Source organism: Alosa sapidissima, chromosome 11, assembly GCF_018492685.1.
Source record: "Alosa sapidissima isolate fAloSap1 chromosome 11, fAloSap1.pri, whole genome shotgun sequence".
Classification (NCBI taxonomy): Eukaryota; Metazoa; Chordata; class Actinopteri; order Clupeiformes; family Clupeidae; genus Alosa; species Alosa sapidissima.
In genome coordinates this window covers 12,641,622-12,657,878 of record NC_055967.1, presented here as the reverse complement: position 1 = coordinate 12,657,878, position 16,257 = coordinate 12,641,622, and the positions used below count along the sequence as shown (strand labels likewise).

At 42.2% G+C, this 16,257-nt stretch overlaps 1 protein-coding gene across 4 annotated transcripts; it reads left to right on the top strand.

Annotated features, from left to right (window-relative positions):
- The first annotated feature begins 1,126 nt into the window (after positions 1 to 1,126).
- On the top strand, positions 1,127 to 16,144 carry clpxb (caseinolytic mitochondrial matrix peptidase chaperone subunit Xb). 4 transcript variants are annotated; one of them, XM_042110125.1, is made up of 15 exons: positions 1,128 to 1,468; positions 1,848 to 1,919; positions 3,416 to 3,576; positions 3,699 to 3,813; positions 3,992 to 4,146; positions 4,660 to 4,819; positions 5,125 to 5,166; positions 11,878 to 12,054; positions 12,307 to 12,471; positions 12,806 to 12,894; positions 13,130 to 13,294; positions 13,400 to 13,702; positions 13,892 to 13,984; positions 14,774 to 14,880; positions 14,998 to 16,144. In XM_042110125.1, the coding sequence occupies exons 2-15, from the start codon at positions 1,862 to 1,864 to the stop codon at positions 15,086 to 15,088; spliced, it is 1,881 nt and encodes a 626-aa protein (XP_041966059.1). In that variant the 5' UTR covers positions 1,128 to 1,468; positions 1,848 to 1,861; the 3' UTR covers positions 15,089 to 16,144. The 4 variants fall into 4 exon arrangements, with proteins under 4 accessions (XP_041966061.1, XP_041966059.1, XP_041966058.1 ...); XM_042110124.1 differs by having other exon boundaries at positions 3,413 to 3,576; XM_042110127.1 differs by lacking the exons at positions 14,774 to 14,880; positions 14,998 to 16,144 and adding an exon at positions 14,645 to 14,723 and having other exon boundaries at positions 1,127 to 1,468; positions 3,413 to 3,576; positions 13,892 to 14,066.
- Positions 16,145 to 16,257: the final 113 nt, after the last annotated feature.

Sequence of the window (16,257 nt, the reverse complement as noted above, 5' to 3'; positions counted from 1 at the left end):
TGTGACGTGTTGTTATGAAATTGTCGCATACAACGGGGTCAGTCAGCCGCCACGGTAGGCGGCACCATCACTCTGTACGTAAACGTGCTAATTACCAACCATTAAAACAACGATGTTTTTTAATACTTCAAAATAACATTTGCTAAATGAACCTTACATTTTTCAGTAGCCATAGGTGTGTAGATTTGAACAAAATCTAGTTTGGTTCTTAACGGGGCTTTTACTGCCTGAAATATAAGATTTTGTTTACCACGCTCGGAGTTTAGTGCTGGGCTGGTGGGTGCTTATTCCCAACCTTTTTCAGGCACATGAACGGTTAGCCAGAGAATTCTTGTCGGCAAATCAAAATTCCACTGGAGCTCCAAGCGGTTTGTACACGCAGCCTTACAACACTGTTTACAGCTCTTCGAGTCACGGTAAAATGTAATTTTTGGTACATAGCTAATTTAGGTAAACTTATCGTGTGGGTGCTTGCGTTTCTTTAGGAATCCGCCGTCTTGGTTTGTATAGACATTAATATTAAGTGACACATACACGTAAGAGGTTGGACATGCGTGACTGTTGGTAATATGTGACGTTCATATCATGGTTGCCTAGCGTTCATGGGCTTCGGAAAAATCTTTCTCCGAGTGAAAACATCATCATTACGCGTCATTCACGTCACTTAATGTGTGAATCAAAGGTCGGAAACGGGTTAGATTTTGCTAACGGAGTTGCCCAGTTAGGGGCTCGTCATTACTTTTGTCGTCACGTTGTAGTTCGTTTGTAGTCATAGACAGTAAAAGAAAAGTAAAAGTTTGTAGTCCATGTGGCCTTTCATGTCCAACAGTTTTCATGTGAACTTGGGAATTTGCCGTTTTTGTCACTTGAAAGCTGCATGTCTTTCTTTCACAAGCATCTTACACTATATTTTAAGCAAATACAGTTGTTTATTTAGGATTAGTGAGTGTATGTTTTAACCTTTGTTGTGGCATCTGTGTTTGTCACACATTCCGATGGCAAAGCACATGAACACTTGCTGTCAGAAAAACAAAGTAGCCATGGGGGCGGTCCTTGTCATTCCGAGGTGCCCTGAATGCACCCTTGGTATCTGCAGAAGAACACCTTGCCCTCCCCTTTTGTACCATGTGATGCAAACAGTCATCAAGGGACCCGTCTACGCAACTTAAACTAGCCGCTTTGATAACTAGCCCTAGGTCTATGGTTTGGCCGACCTAGTTCACCACAGCAGAGGTTACATCACAAAAGTAGGCCCTTGACAGTGAGATAACTGAGTGAGAGAGACTCATGCGATCTGCATACTGTGACATTGGCATGACATATTTCATGTCCGTGTTACGTTATCCGTGATATCCACACAGTGACTCGACGAAATCATTTAGCTAACATTATTTGCTAGCTGGCGAGCTAACGAAGTGCTGGTGGAAATCCTGCCATATACTTATTTGGTCCTATCTCGGACAAACCAGTAAGTGACGATACTTGTGAATCTATTAGAACCAAACCTCATTATCGAGGTTTGCTCAATCCTCTGTATGCAATGTTCCATTTTAATGTTTAACTTTGGAAACGATGCATGTTATGGGGTGTTGTGGTTTTAACCTAACTAGCTCGTCCCTGACTGCTAATGCTAACCTAGCTGTTTCTATGGTCAGCCAGTGGTTTTCCACTCTGCTGGTATGAATTTCCTTCTCTTTCCATAGGCATGGGCCTATAGGATTACCAGAACCAGTAGCAGATAACTCACAATTGTTGAGCTTTAATTTGCGCTTGGTGTAGTGTTTGTGATTCTGTGTGCATCAAAGCACCAACCTCAAGCGTCATAATGTGCTTCTGAATTTTCCCAGACCTTGACAGAAACATGTCCTGCTGCACATGCACGTCTGCTGCGAGGGTACTTCTTAATACAGCACAGAAAGGTACGTTTATACGTTCCGGTAAATTGTCTAAGAGTTGACATGAACGTTCATTCATTTTGGTTAGGCTACGTAACGTTAATGATTAGCTAGGGATGGAATTATTCTTGTCCGCCTCAGTCTGATGAAGTTTCTCTAGCTTATTAAGTCATATATGTAACATTCCTGGTAAATTGGATACATTACATGGTTATCCCTATTTTATACAGTTTATGGGTTATCCCTGTACAGCCTGTTGGAACTTGGTATGAATAAAATATACTCCAATTAACAGTGTTAAAAATGTGCTTGTTCCAATAATTATGTAGACACGTTCCTCTATGGCATAATATCCAGTGGGGTTGTGAAATAGTTGAGGAGGGTTTATGTAACGCCTCTGAAGCGATACCCCCATAAACATGGCTGTAGTGGTGGTTAAACGCAAGTAAACACAGTTTATCCACCTGAAATTTCAGAAATGGAGTTTATCCACCTCTCAAAAGAGTTTATTTACCAATTGTAACTTTTAACATTAAAATCCCACTGCATTATCCAAATTCACAATATGTACACTCATCAACACTCTAGCAACCATTTAATACCACTGGTATTGTTATAAACATTGGAAAATATCAAACATGTTCTGAATGCCTTTTTTTTACAAATCTGATACCACATGGCACAGTCCACCTTACCGTGATCCCAGAATTCATAGTTTACCCACATCTTATTTTACCACTACACACCTGCCCATACATGTCAGCAAGTATGCTGATGAGGGGTGCAAAGGCTACTGATTTGGAATGCAGACTTTGAACTTGAGGAACATTTTAATATTATTTGCTTGAATCGAAAAATAATTTTAAATATGTCAATGCACTGTTGCCTGCAATTTCACAATCAATGTAAGACGTTTTTCAGAATGCCCCTGGATACCTGGAACAAATGTTTCTTGCCATCAGCATTAGTATACAGTTAAATATTTGTATACAATACATGTACAGTTACTTATTAAGCCCTGTGTTAACATCTACAGAACTACAGTTTAGTAAGTTGTCAGCAAATTTGTATAGCAAATTATCATTCGTTTTTGATTGGACATCACACTATTGGACAGAAAACTGTTTTGGATGAGTTACCAATGATTTTGAACTGTTTTGAATTGATCGGTTGTTATGATCTTTAAAATTGTATCGGTACATTTTGTTAAAACCTGAGGTAAATGTTTGTCCCTGTCAAGGTTGCCATGGTCATGGACACCTTAACAGGCAATTGTCCAGGGGAGAGGGACAATTGCCCCTTTGTCCGCACAATGTCCGCGTCCTTGTTGTCCATGTTTATATATAGGCCTACAACGTGTAAATGTGCATTTTTAACAGCGTTTCACATTATGTCCAACTGAATTCTTAAATGCTCACCACGGTCGTCATTATATCCAGGTATTTGTCTGTGATTGTAGTGAACGGATATGGTTGTTTGTACTGTGTGGAGTGATTTAAATGTTCTATGTCCTACAGCAGGATTCTCCAGTTCACGGGTTCAGCTGTTTGCCTTATGCAGACCAGTATCTCGTGACACCCACCTACCTCCCTCAGTGCGTGTCAGGTCATTCTCGGAAACTGTTGTGTGTTTTGCCTCAAAAGATGGGACCACTAAGGAAGGCTCAGGTGATGGAGCAAAGGTATGCCTTTTTCTACGGTAATTTTTGTTGGACGTATTTTGCATCTGTTTATGTGTCTGCTCATGTTTTAAGTTTCTCGAAGACAAATGTATTTCTTGAGTACTGTAATTTTTGTTCTGCAGAAAAGTATGACTGAAGGCAAGAGGCTGTCAGGCTCTGGTGGCTCTGGCAAGGGAGGCGGTCAGCTCCGATGCCCAAAGTGTGGAGATCCCTGCACTCACGTGGAGACCTTCGTCTGTAAGTGACACTCATATGAAAGATTCATGTAGATATCCTTCTGTGAGGACTATGGCAAAGTTTGGGTGATTTATCTGTGTGCAGTTGTCTAAGAGATGTAATACCTTTGTACATTTGGAGCAGTTAATTGTTCTGCAACAGTGTATTTCTTGCCTAAATACTTTTTTGTGTTTGTCAGCTTCAACGCGGTTTGTGAAATGTGAAAAATGTCACCACTTTTTTGTGGTGCTGTCAGAGACTGACTCCAAAAAAGGTCTGAATAAGGAGGCTGAATCTGCTGCTGAAGCTGTCAAACTGGCCTTTGCACAGAAGCCACCTCCTCCCCCTAAGAAGGTAAGCTTTGGTTCCAGACTTCACATCTTCTCAAATGTACACAGATGTTTGAACTGTGGCTCTGGCTTTTTTTCGTCCGGTCATACATAGATCAATCAATAAATTTCATTTATTCAGTTCAATAAATTTCATTGCCTGTCCCAAAGTTTTAAGTCGGTCACAATAGTTTTACCGGTTCAGCTATCGATTAGTGATGGCCAAATGAAGCTTTGGTGAACCACTGAACCACAGCAGTGTGAACCTAGCGACACTAGCTGAAAAGATGGCCGCCACACATACATTTTTCAATATAAAAGTCCTTAGCAAACCAATATTTTTGGTTACATATACTGGTTTGGGTAAGGACTTTTATGTTGAAAAATCTACATGTGGCAGCCATATTGGATTTTTTCATTAGTGTTGCTAGCTTCACACTGCTGTGATTTAGTGGTTCACCAAAGCTTCATTTGCCCATCACTACTATCTATCATAATTGATCCTTTTTTTTTTTTTGTCTTTGATTTATTTTTTCAGATCTATGCCTACCTCGATAAGTATGTTGTTGGCCAGTCCTATGCCAAGAAAGTCTTGGCAGTAGCTGTGTATAACCATTATAAGAGAATCTACAACAACATCCCTGCAGGAGGCCGGCAGCAGGTGGAGGTGGAGAAGCAGACCTCCCTCACTCCACGGGGTGGGTAGAGCTCTCGCATGGAAACGCACACTTGCTGCTCTGCTGTCAGCTGACTGTGTTAATGCGCCGCTCATTGTACCTAGACCTGTGAAAGCTCCCCAGTTCCATGTTGAAGTGTGTTTGTCTGTATGGTTTGGCATTTGTCCAATGAGTAATGACCGATGGAAGGCAGCAGCGAAAGGCATTTTACCTTCATGGGAAGGAACGCGATCCCGTCCTCATGGAATCAGAGCATTTAACGGTTTTTGGTGTACAGTTGTAGTCCCAGTAGCCACGGTAAGATAACTGTCCCCCTCTCTCTGTAGAACTAGAGCTCAGAAGACGGGAGGATGAATACAGATTCACAAGTAAGTGTTCTGCTAGTTCCACCTCACATAATGTCTAGTCCATGTCCAATAGACTACACCGGCACATTTCAGACACTACAATTGACATCATTCACCCATTTCTCTGTCTTTATTTTATTTACTTTGTTTTATTATTTTGGTCCCTTGTGGTTGTACAAATGCCAAATATTACAGACATGTCTGTATGCTTGTGTCACATCGTCACACACTCAGGAGGTATTAAAAGTGATTTATGCTCCAGTCAGAATAAGCACCAGATGCGTTTAGGTATCTGAGTAGCCCCGCCATAGCCTGGTAAACAAAACTCATTCAGGAAGTGAATAGAGTCTGGTCACTCACAATTGGGATTCCTTTTCTTTCCAAATCATTGGTCCAGCCTAACCAATCACATTAATCAGGGATTCTTCCATATTTGCCTGAACTTTACAAACTGACACTAAACAGCACTGGCAGTCAGGAAACAATGTATGTGGGCCTACCTTTGCTGTAAATAAATGTACACATTCTACCAACTGCAATGTTTGATGTTTGTAGGCGTTGCTACCACCGTTTACCACAGCCACTTGCCGATGGAAACGTTAGTGAACGATGGTGTTCCAGACTAGTATCTCTCTGAAAGGAGATCTAGGTAGGCGTGGCCAGGCTAGCCCACTAGGGCGCCTTTTGGATAAAGAGTCTGAAAAGACATTTTCCAAATCATAACTCAAGATGAGTGGTATGACCATTCTCTCTGTTCTGCATGTTTGCTGAAAAGGAAACTTGATAAGGTGATTGAGTAGAAGTGAACTTGTTTATTTTTCCATTTGTTGTTGGACAACATCAGCCCCTTGGCTGTGTGCTTGAAGCCTGCCCTTGCAACTGATGCTACAAAAATGCCCAACTTCTGTAGATCTAGACAGATGAGATCTGTTAATATGTTCTATTATAAACTAAATAAACTTATAAACGAGTATAAACTAGGCCTAGGATGTGAAAGGTGAAGACGAAGGCTGATGTTGACCTATGTAAGGAAACTACTGTATTCCTGTGACCTAGTTTACCAGTCTGGGGACCCACTGTCTGTCACCCGGCCTTCATTCAGTAGCTCAAGCTGGTTATATTTAAAACTTGGACTTAACTCCACTGAAATGACATTTTAGCTCCTAGGCAGCTGGGCTTAGAAATTAGGTTGGTCTTATGACATAATAACAGTATCATTAGTGAGAGTGGCATTGCATTAATTGCACTAATCAGAATCCCCAGATCCAGTCAGTTATGTTTGCTGCATCAACGACATTCTGTTATTTGTATACGTGCAGTTGAGGACAAAAACAGCATACATTTCTAACTTTGTGTATGCGTGCATGTGAATGTGTGCTATTTTGCTATGTTCAGGTGTATCAGTGCAGCTGGGTTACTGGGAAGATAGCCAGATGATTAGTGTATTTTATCAGCTGTGCTGTAAAGTTGGCCTGACCTACTTTGGGTATGTCTACAGGCCCTGCACTGGGGCCAACCGTATCAATGGCATGTTTACCCTATAACATACAGACACACCCTATGCACTGCTATTGAGGTATTTTTAGAAGGGTATGCTAAGCTAAATGCCATTAGTGTCCCTTTTAATGCTAAAATTATTGGCTATGTCTCATATTCACATATTCATAGCCACATAGACACATAACTTGATAAGGATAGACATTTGCTAAATTACCTTCAAGTATATAGCATCTAGCCCATTTAGAAGCTCACAAATTGTTTAACTTTGCAAAAATGCACCCTCATGCAGAGATAGATAGATACTTTATTGATCCCCAGGGGAAATTCAAGGTCTCAGCAGCATACAGACAACACAAACACATTCTTTAATGGCAGAAAGATTAATTAAAGTATATAATAGAAAAACACAACTAAGCAATAAGGACAGTAGAAGATAAAGAATATGCTAAATATACTAAAATACAAATGATACTAACTAACACTTAATCTAAATCAATTCTAACAACAGTATCCACATAGTGGTGATTTAATCAATCAGAGGCGTTGCAATGACTGAGGCAGGGACTGAGCCTGTGATTCTCTGTGCATAGTAAGGTAAGGTAAGGTGCTCTGTGTGAATGAGTGTCATGGTGATAGTGCAATGGTGATGGTGGTCATGGTGATGCAACAATGCAGAAGTAATGTAAAGTCTATATATCTATATATTTAACTATTTTAAGAAAAGGTATAAGTGTGGCCACAGTTCGGCTGTGGCATGGAGGGAGGGGTTATGCATATGTGCTAATGTGCTAATATAGCACGCAGCACAGTGAGGCAGAAGGACAGTGGTAAAAGTGGCTAGTGGACAGACAGTATCATGGAGGGGGTGAAGAGGCAGACAGACTATGCAGAGAAGTCTATCTCTCCTCTTCCCTTAAGTGAAGCATTGAACAGTTCAATGGCCCTGGGGACAAATGACTTTCTCAGTCTGTCTGTTGTGCAAGGCAGTGAGCGAAGTCTCCAGCTGATCAGGCTCTTCTGCTTAACAATAGTGCTGTGGAGTGGGTGACGCTCATTGTCCAAGATGTTGATCAGTTTGTTCAGGGTCCTTTTGTCAGATAGTGAAGTGATGCACTCCAGTTCAGCTCCCACTACAGAGCCAGCCTTCCTTACCAGCCTGTCAATTTGTCCCGCATCCTTCTTCCTTGTGCTTCTTCCCCAACATACTACTGCATAGAAGAGGACGCTGGCAACAACAGACTGGTAGAACATCCTGAGGAGCTTGCTGCACACATTGAAGGACCGCAGCCTCCTCAGGAAGTACAGCCTGCTCTGCCCTTTCTTGTAGAGTGCATCAGTGTTGGCTGACCAGTCCAGTTTATTGTCCAGGTGGAGACCAAGATACTTGTAGGTGCTAACCACCTCCACATTGACCCCATCAATGTGGACTGGTAGCAGAGTGGGCTTAGACCTGCGGAAATCCACCACCATCTCCTTGGTCTTTGAAGTGTTGAATTGAAGATGATTGAGTTTGCACCATTGCACAAAGTCCTCCACCAGGCTCCTGTACTCCTCCTCCTGCCCGTTCCTGATACATCCCACAATTGCAGTATCATCAGAAAACTTCTGCATGTGGCATGACTCGGTGTTGTAGCAGAAGTCAGATGTGTACAGGGTGAACAGGACTGGAGAGAGCACAGTTCCCTGTGGCGCTCCGGTGCTGCTGATCACAGTGTCAGAGAGACAGTTCTTCAGTCTGACGAACTGTGGTCGCTCGGTCAGGTAATCTGAAATCCAGGTTACCAGGTGAGTGTCCACACCCATCTGCAAGAGCTTGTCTCCCAATCTGAGGGGCTGGATGGTGTTAAAAGCACTTGAGAAATCAAAGAACATGATTCTCAAAGCACTTTTCCCCTTGTCTAGGTGGGAATGTGTCCTGTGTAGAAGATAAGTGATAAGTTTCTCCTGGTATGCAAACTGTAACGGGTCTGGTGCATGGCGTACCTGGGGTCTGAGCATACCTAAGACTAATCGCTCCATTGTCTTCATCACCATGGGCGGATTATGAACTTTCGGGCCCCTGGGCCCAGATGTAATAATTAATACTTATTGTCGTATATGTGGGAGGAGGGGGTTTGGGGGAATTTTTTTTAATTTGTTTGATGTGATTTTCTGTATTCTGGTGCATTTTGGGGATGGCCAATACTTAATTCAATCAGATTCATAGCCTCCATCCTGATTTGTTGATATTGAGGCAATGATTCCATGCAAAGGCCATCCCTATTCATCACATGTGATGTAAGAGCGACAGGTCTGTAGTCATTAAGCTCACTAGGGTGTGGCTTCTTAGGGACAGGGGTAAGACATGATGTCTTCCACAGTGTTGGAACTTGTCCAAGGCGTAGGCTCAAATTGAAGATGTGCTTTAGTGGCTCCCCCAGTTCAGCAGCACAGGCCTTGAGTAGCCTTGGACACAGTCTGTCAGGCCCCGCTGCTTTATTGCTGCGCAATTTCTTTAGTTGGACTGTCACTTGATCTGTTGTAATGGTGAGGGGTGCATCTGGGAAATGTGTGTCTGATGGCTGTTGACTGAGGTCGTTGTCACCTCATTGTTAATGATCGCCATGTGGGGGAGGGGTGCAAAATCCAGTGATGGTGGGGGTACGATAGCCTGTGATGATGGAGGTGAGTGTTGCACTGGTATTGAGGGGGTGTGGGGGTGGGGGATGGTGGACAGACCACCGCCATTGGAGCTGGAGCAGGGCAGTCAAACCTGTTGTAGAAGTGGTTCAACTGGTTCGCCCTGTCCAGGTCCCCCTCCACAGAGCTGCTGTTCTTCTTTAGGCCAGTGATAACCTTCATGCAGTCCCATGTCTCCTTCAAGTTGTTTTCCTGGAGCTTCTGTTCCACCTTCCTTCTGTAGTCCTCCTTAGCTTCCTTCAGCTTGAAATTGAGTTCCCCTTGCACACGCCTCAGCTCTGCCATGTCCCCCTCTCTGAACGCCATCTTTTTCCTGTTAAGAAGGGTCTTGACATTGCTGGTTATCCAAGGCTTGTTGTTGGGAAAGCAGCGTACAGTTCTGGTGGGAACAACAATGTCCATGCAGAAGTTCAGGTAGTCAGTTGTGCACTGTGTGACCTCCTCTAAGTCCTCTCCATTCTGTAATGCACTCCAGTCAGTGCACTTGAAGCAGTCTCTCAGAGCCTCATCCACTTCAGGTGTCCACTTCCTGAAGGTGCGTGTGGCAATTGGTAGCCTCTGTACTTTGGGCTTGTACATTGGCTGGAGATGAATGAGGTTGTGGTCTGACTTTCCCAGTGGGGGAGGGGGTTTGCACTGTATGCACTTCCTCTATTGTCCTGTTTTTCCTTGTAGGGCAGTCAACTCCCGCTCTGCAACCCCAAAAGCACCACAGTTCCTCTGGAATGTTGTCGCGAACACAGCCAGCATTCCATCGTAGTGCGATCAGCTGGTTCCTTGTGTACACAAGCTTGCTGTCGCTGGAGCGTTGTAATATGTCCGTATCCATAGGATAGAATAAAAACACTCCTCAAAGTGTGTAATCCAAAAAGTTGCGAAGTAAAAAGTAAACAAGACGTAGAAACAAACACTAAGACACGGAGCTGCTGAGTAGGCTGCCACTCTATAGATGAGTAGGCCTACTGTAGTTGGGGCCCACATGCAGAGTACTGCAGTTCTACAGCACATCTCTTTGTTTCTGTAAAACTGGACTTCTATGCCGTGTCCCACAGCTCACTGGAGTAAAGTATTTTCCAAACCTGAATTGGATTGAAATGTACAATCTATTCTGCCTACATTTCTGCAAAAATTCAGTCAGACAGTCAGAATTATTTGTTACCTGTGACATTTAAGCAGCAGTGAATATTTTTTTTTTTTTTTTTTTTTTTTTTTTTTTTTACCCCGAATCACCCACTGGCCTACTACAACTAAACCTACAGAGCTAATATAACACAGACAAAACTGATCAACTAATTTTGACTTGATTTGCTATAGATGGCATCACCTTACTCTAAGTATTTATTTTTTATGTTTACACCCTTTAGTATTTTTGTATTATTATTATTTGCTGTCTCGTCATTTTTTTACTTTTTGGATTAGTTTTGATAACTGATTATATTTGTGTATACTGTTATGTTTGCAGATCTTTTGTTTTTAATGTTCAGCAGATTGGTTAACTGCCATTGTTTTAAATGTGCTTTGACGTTTTGGACCAATACTTTTTAGGGATTTGGTGAAATAGTCAGGCTGCAAAATTATGCTACTGGTTATATATATATATATATATATATATATATATATAGGGTGTCACGATTTCGATTTTATATCGAAATCGTTCAAAATTACATCTCAATCTCGAACTTCGAATTTAAAAGTAGAATCGACGATGCAGCCACACCCCCAATGTCACATCCAGCATGTATGCCAAGACGCACAAACACGCACGTGCTGAACTGCAGCATCAACACTCCTCTAATTTTAGGCTGCAGCCAGTTAAAATATACACATCAACCTACTGAAATCAAAGCCCCTCTTGTTGCTACTTTGAAATCACTTGAAATTAAAACTAACTTACCCTACTCAACTTAGCAAGTGAAAAGATGATCTAGTTACAGTCTAAAGTTACTTTAAGGCTTAAAATGCACATTGATAAGTATCCATGAACACTAACCTTGGGTCTATTCGAAGTGTGCTGAAACGATCAAATTATAATTCTGTGTTGTTTCATTTCACTATGTTCACGTCTCTGTTTTAGCCTAATGTTGGTTCTGTTTATATTACAACCTTGCAGTTGGAACGGTTTCAAAATAAAAGCCCCCCGAAACAGAAAAGGAAAAGGCCAAAAAGAGTAAATAACATATAAGGAATGCATTAATAGTAATGTTGAAAAAAAGATCGAAAATCGAATCGAATCGTGACTTAAAAATTGAAAATTGCATCGAATCGAGGATTTGGAGAATCGTGACACCCCTAATAAATATATATATATATATATATATATATATATATATATATATATATATATATATATATATATATATATATATATATATATATATATATAATTATACCATACCCGCCTGTAAGTCAGTGCTACCCCAAACATGTGACCCTAACCGATCCTAACAATATACTGTGTGTGTATATATATATATATATATATATATATATATATATATATATATATATATATATAATATATATATATTTTTTTTTTTATCCTTTATTTCTCAGAGCTGCTTCAAATTGCGGGCATCAGTCCTCATGGCAACGCTCTGGGTGCATCCGTGCAGCAGCAGGCCACTCAGCAGAGCCCGCAGGAGAAAAGGGGCGGGGAGGTGCTAGACTCCACCCAGAGTGACATCAGACTGGAGAAGAGCAACATCGTGCTGCTGGGACCAACTGGGTCAGGTCGGTCTTGGCTTTGCGCTGATAATTCATTCTGATGATTGTTCTGCTGAAACAGGGAGTAGTTGAGCTGGATAAGACTGGCATAATAAAACAAATCTTTTATGTTGATTGAGGTAGACCTCGATTTCTATTTTCGTTTGAATGAAATGAGTCACTGATAAACAATATCGTGCAATGAAAACATTTTAGACATGCCACTTGTGTGACACAACAGTGAACTTGACCCTAATGTTTGCAATATCTTATCGGCAGGTAAAACTCTTTTGGCGCAGACCTTGGCCAAATGCCTCGATGTACCCTTTGCCATCTGTGACTGTACCACCCTGACTCAGGCGGGCTATGTTGGGGAAGATATAGAGTCGGTCATAGCCAAACTACTGCAGGATGCCAACTACTCAGTAGATAAAGCCCAACAAGGTAAAAAAAGAGCTTTGCAGTTGCACTTCCTCAAGTCCTGTGGATTTTCTCTGTAAACAGCTGTGCTCAGAATGGGTCGTGGTAGAAGGCATCCTAAGCCTGAGTATAGATGAGCTCTGGGGCCTTAGGGTGCAAGTGTGTGTTGAATTTTCTGTAACTCACCTTTTGCACACCCTCACAAAGTATATCTCTCCTCAGGAAGTTAATTGATCCATCAAAATGTTGATATCTTATCTAATGGGAATTTATGACTTATTGATTTTATTATAGATTAGTCATGTAGTCAATCATAAACCAGTGTCCAGAAGGTGATGGCAGTCTCCTTGCTTTGCAGGCATAGTGTTCTTGGATGAGGTGGACAAGATTGGCAGTGTTCCTGGAATCCATCAGCTGAGAGATGTGGGGGGAGAAGGAGTTCAACAGGTTGGAGTGCACTCGCTCTGCTCTCACTGCCATTCCCAATGATGTGTGCTTTAGGCCACCCCTGTGAACGCCTTGATATTTAAGATTGCTTTTGGCTTAATTTGATTAGCTCGACCCTCATAGCCTTGACTGGACGGACCATTCTTGGAAATCATGTGATGGACTCTCTCTCTCTCTCTCTCTCTGTCTCTGTCTCTGTCTCTGTCTCTGTCTCTGTCTGTATCTGTATCTGTAGGGTTTGTTAAAACTGCTGGAGGGCACAATAGTGAATGTCCCTGAGAAGAATTCTAGGAAGTTGAGGGGAGAGACCGTGCAAGTGGACACCACCAACATTCTGTTTGTGGCATCAGGGGCCTTCAATGGCCTGGACAGGATCATCAGCAGAAGGAAGAATGAGAAGGTGAGCTAACAAAGGCCGCCACATACAGATTCAGCCTCTTCAGTATCCCTAGGTGTTTGTGAAAGTGGTCACTTGCACCAGTGACCTTCCGTTGTTCCCTTGCAGTACCTGGGATTTGGAACGCCGTCTAACCTGGGGAAGGGCCGGCGGGCAGCGGCGGCAGCAGACCTGGCCAACACCACGGGCGGGGAGCTGGACGCGGTGGCGGAGATGGAGGAGAAGGATCGACTGCTACGGCACGTGGAGGCCCGGGACCTAATCGAGTTTGGCATGATCCCTGAGTTTGTGGGCCGTCTGCCTGTGGTGGTGCCCCTGCACAGCCTGGATGAGGAGACGCTGGTTCGCATTCTCACGGAGCCCCGCAATGCCGTGGTGCCCCAGTACCAGGCCCTGTTCAGCATGGATAAGGTAGACACAGACCACCATTAGACCTTGCATGTTCATTTGTTTTGATTTTATTTTATTTCATTTCTGTTTGTTTGGCACATGTACATGTAGTTGCTTATTTAAAGTAGTATTCAAGATATCTGAACAGTTGTGATGCACATTGAACCAAATGTTAATTGTATATTTTCCTCTTTTTCCACTTTTTCCTAGTGTGATCTGAATGTAACTACAGACGCCCTGAGGGCCATCGCCCGACTTGCCCTGGACAGGAAGACTGGAGCCCGAGGGTTGAGGTCCATCATGGTAAAGACATGTTCACCTCTTTACAGTACTTACATGACCCATGACCCATACGCAATACCATTTTGTTGCGTCAATCAGTAAGGCTACATTTATACATGGCCGGCTATTTTCATAAACGGACATTTCACCCTCTCCGTTTTCAAAAATAACATCATGCACACCTGTCAGTTTTCAGAGAAGTTTCCCCGTGTATATATATGCCGTCGAGAGCATGCCAAACCTGTCGGTGGCAGTGTAAGGAGAAGCTCAATCCCACGTTAGCCAATCAGAATCCCGAAATTAGCAACAACAGAAACAAATCACTTCCTATTTCTCTTTTGAATGATATTTGCCAATGCAAACAGGCCTAAAGCGTTTGCACAAACGTAAAAATGTGTACCACCTTAATAGCATCCATAATCAGTAGCCAAACAAACTAAACATAGGGCACTCACATGACGTTAAGCATTTTCTGGCGCGTAATGTGACGTTTGAGAACCTAAAACCCCGTTTCTCCCAGTTGACACGACAACACATAACCGGCGTTATCATAAATCTCCACTTTGGCCAGAATTTTTAGAAATAATCGTTTTCTGTGATAAAAACGGGGTTTTCGTGTAAATGAGAGGCCAAACCGCAGGAAAATATCTGCGCCTTCCCTTCGTGTAAACGGGGCCTAAGATTGTATAGAGAATTTCCCGATATATACTGCATAATTTCTGAGAAATTTCCCAAAATATATACTGCATATTTTTAATGTTTCAAAATCTGTGTGTCTGAAATCTTGGTGCTCTTGAATGTCTTTGACAGGAAAAACTTCTACTGGAACCCATGTTTGAGGTGCCCCATTCTGACATAGTTGCTGTGGAACTGAACCAAGAAGTTGTTCAAGGAAAGATGGATCCTCTGTATATCAGGCAAGTGAAGCCTCTGAAATAACTCTGAACTCTGTACACACCATAATTATAACCATCTCACTTGGACAGAGGTTAGAATGAAGTTCCTCCTCTAAAATCCTGTGGTTTCCTCACCAGAGCGCCGGCCAAGGACGCCGCTGAGGAGGAATACGACTCAGGAGTGGAGGAGGAGAACTGGCCACGGCAGGCGGACGCTGCCAAAAACTGATTGTCGACCCTTCAGTGATTTTCACGAATTCTCAAATTAAACAATGAGTTGTAGTACACGGTCATGGAGCGGAGATCTGGATTCCTGATCTGGTCTTGCTGCTCCTTGCTGGTAGACTGCGGAAGATATTAGCTAATGCAAGAGACCTTCTCTTTCAGTAATCACGAACAACCCTCCCCAGCTCTTTTGGTTCTACCTATCGGATTATTGGACTCATTAGGAAAAGGATGCACATTGACTATGTTCTGTTCAATCTCTGGGGATTGTTAACATTTTTATCTGTGTAAAGATAATTTTCGTTGTGGGTATTTTGTTCCTTTCCTCAAGTGTGTCGCGACAACAGTAAGGGAAAGAATTGCCCTGAATGGGATCATATGATACATTTGAAGGCATAGGGTAGGAAAGGAATGTTTGAATTTTAGTCTTTTCATTTAAGATAGTACATACTACTACCATGCCCCTTTTTACTGGGGCATACTATTCCAGAAACACATCATAACTGTGATGTTATTTTCCCCACCATTTTAAAAATGGTACATGGAATCTAAAGCTATTCTGCTCAGTAGAGTTGCTAATGTCCAGGCTGTCTTTATACTAAAAGAACATATCACACCAAAACCAGCACAGATAGAAATAATGACCTGTTTTTGAAATGGCTAAGAAAGTATTGTTTTCTTTTGAAATGTCTCCTCTGGAGTCCTTCTGCCCCAGCGGCACTAGTCGCCTGCAGGCTGAGGAATGGCAGGAGATGGAGGTGTGAGCTACACTAGGCTGTCATGGGTCTCCTCACCATTAACTCACACTGTATCTCACATTGTTAAACATGGCATCCAAAAAGAACCACATTACCATTTCTGTGATTTTAAAGTGCAGTACATAATGAGATTAATTTTTATTTTATTTTTTGATTCATTTAGTTGTTTAGGATCCTGCTGCTCTTTTTCTCTCCCTCAGAGGTCGACACGACAACCTATATGCCCTTAAGTTTGGAAAAGCAAAGAATTTATAGATATGATTGTTTAAATACGTAAATAAAATGTATATCTGTAAAAGTTGTCTTCATTGTATGTTTAATGAATTGATTCTAGGATTTGAAGTGATCACTGTAATAGTGTGCACACATGATGTGGGCAAACCAAGAGCACAACCATTTGTCTTATGACTTTGAG

Coding starts and splice junctions, on each gene's coding strand:
- clpxb (XM_042110124.1), top strand. CDS start 1,862: ATGTCCTGCTGCACATGCACGTCTGCTGCGAGGGTACTTCTTAATACA. Junction 5,167..11,877: donor GGATGAATACAGATTCACAA/GTAAGTGTTCTG, acceptor TTTATTTCTCAG/AGCTGCTTCAAATTGCGGGC. Junction 13,985..14,773: donor GAGGGTTGAGGTCCATCATG/GTAAAGACATGT, acceptor TGTCTTTGACAG/GAAAAACTTCTACTGGAACC.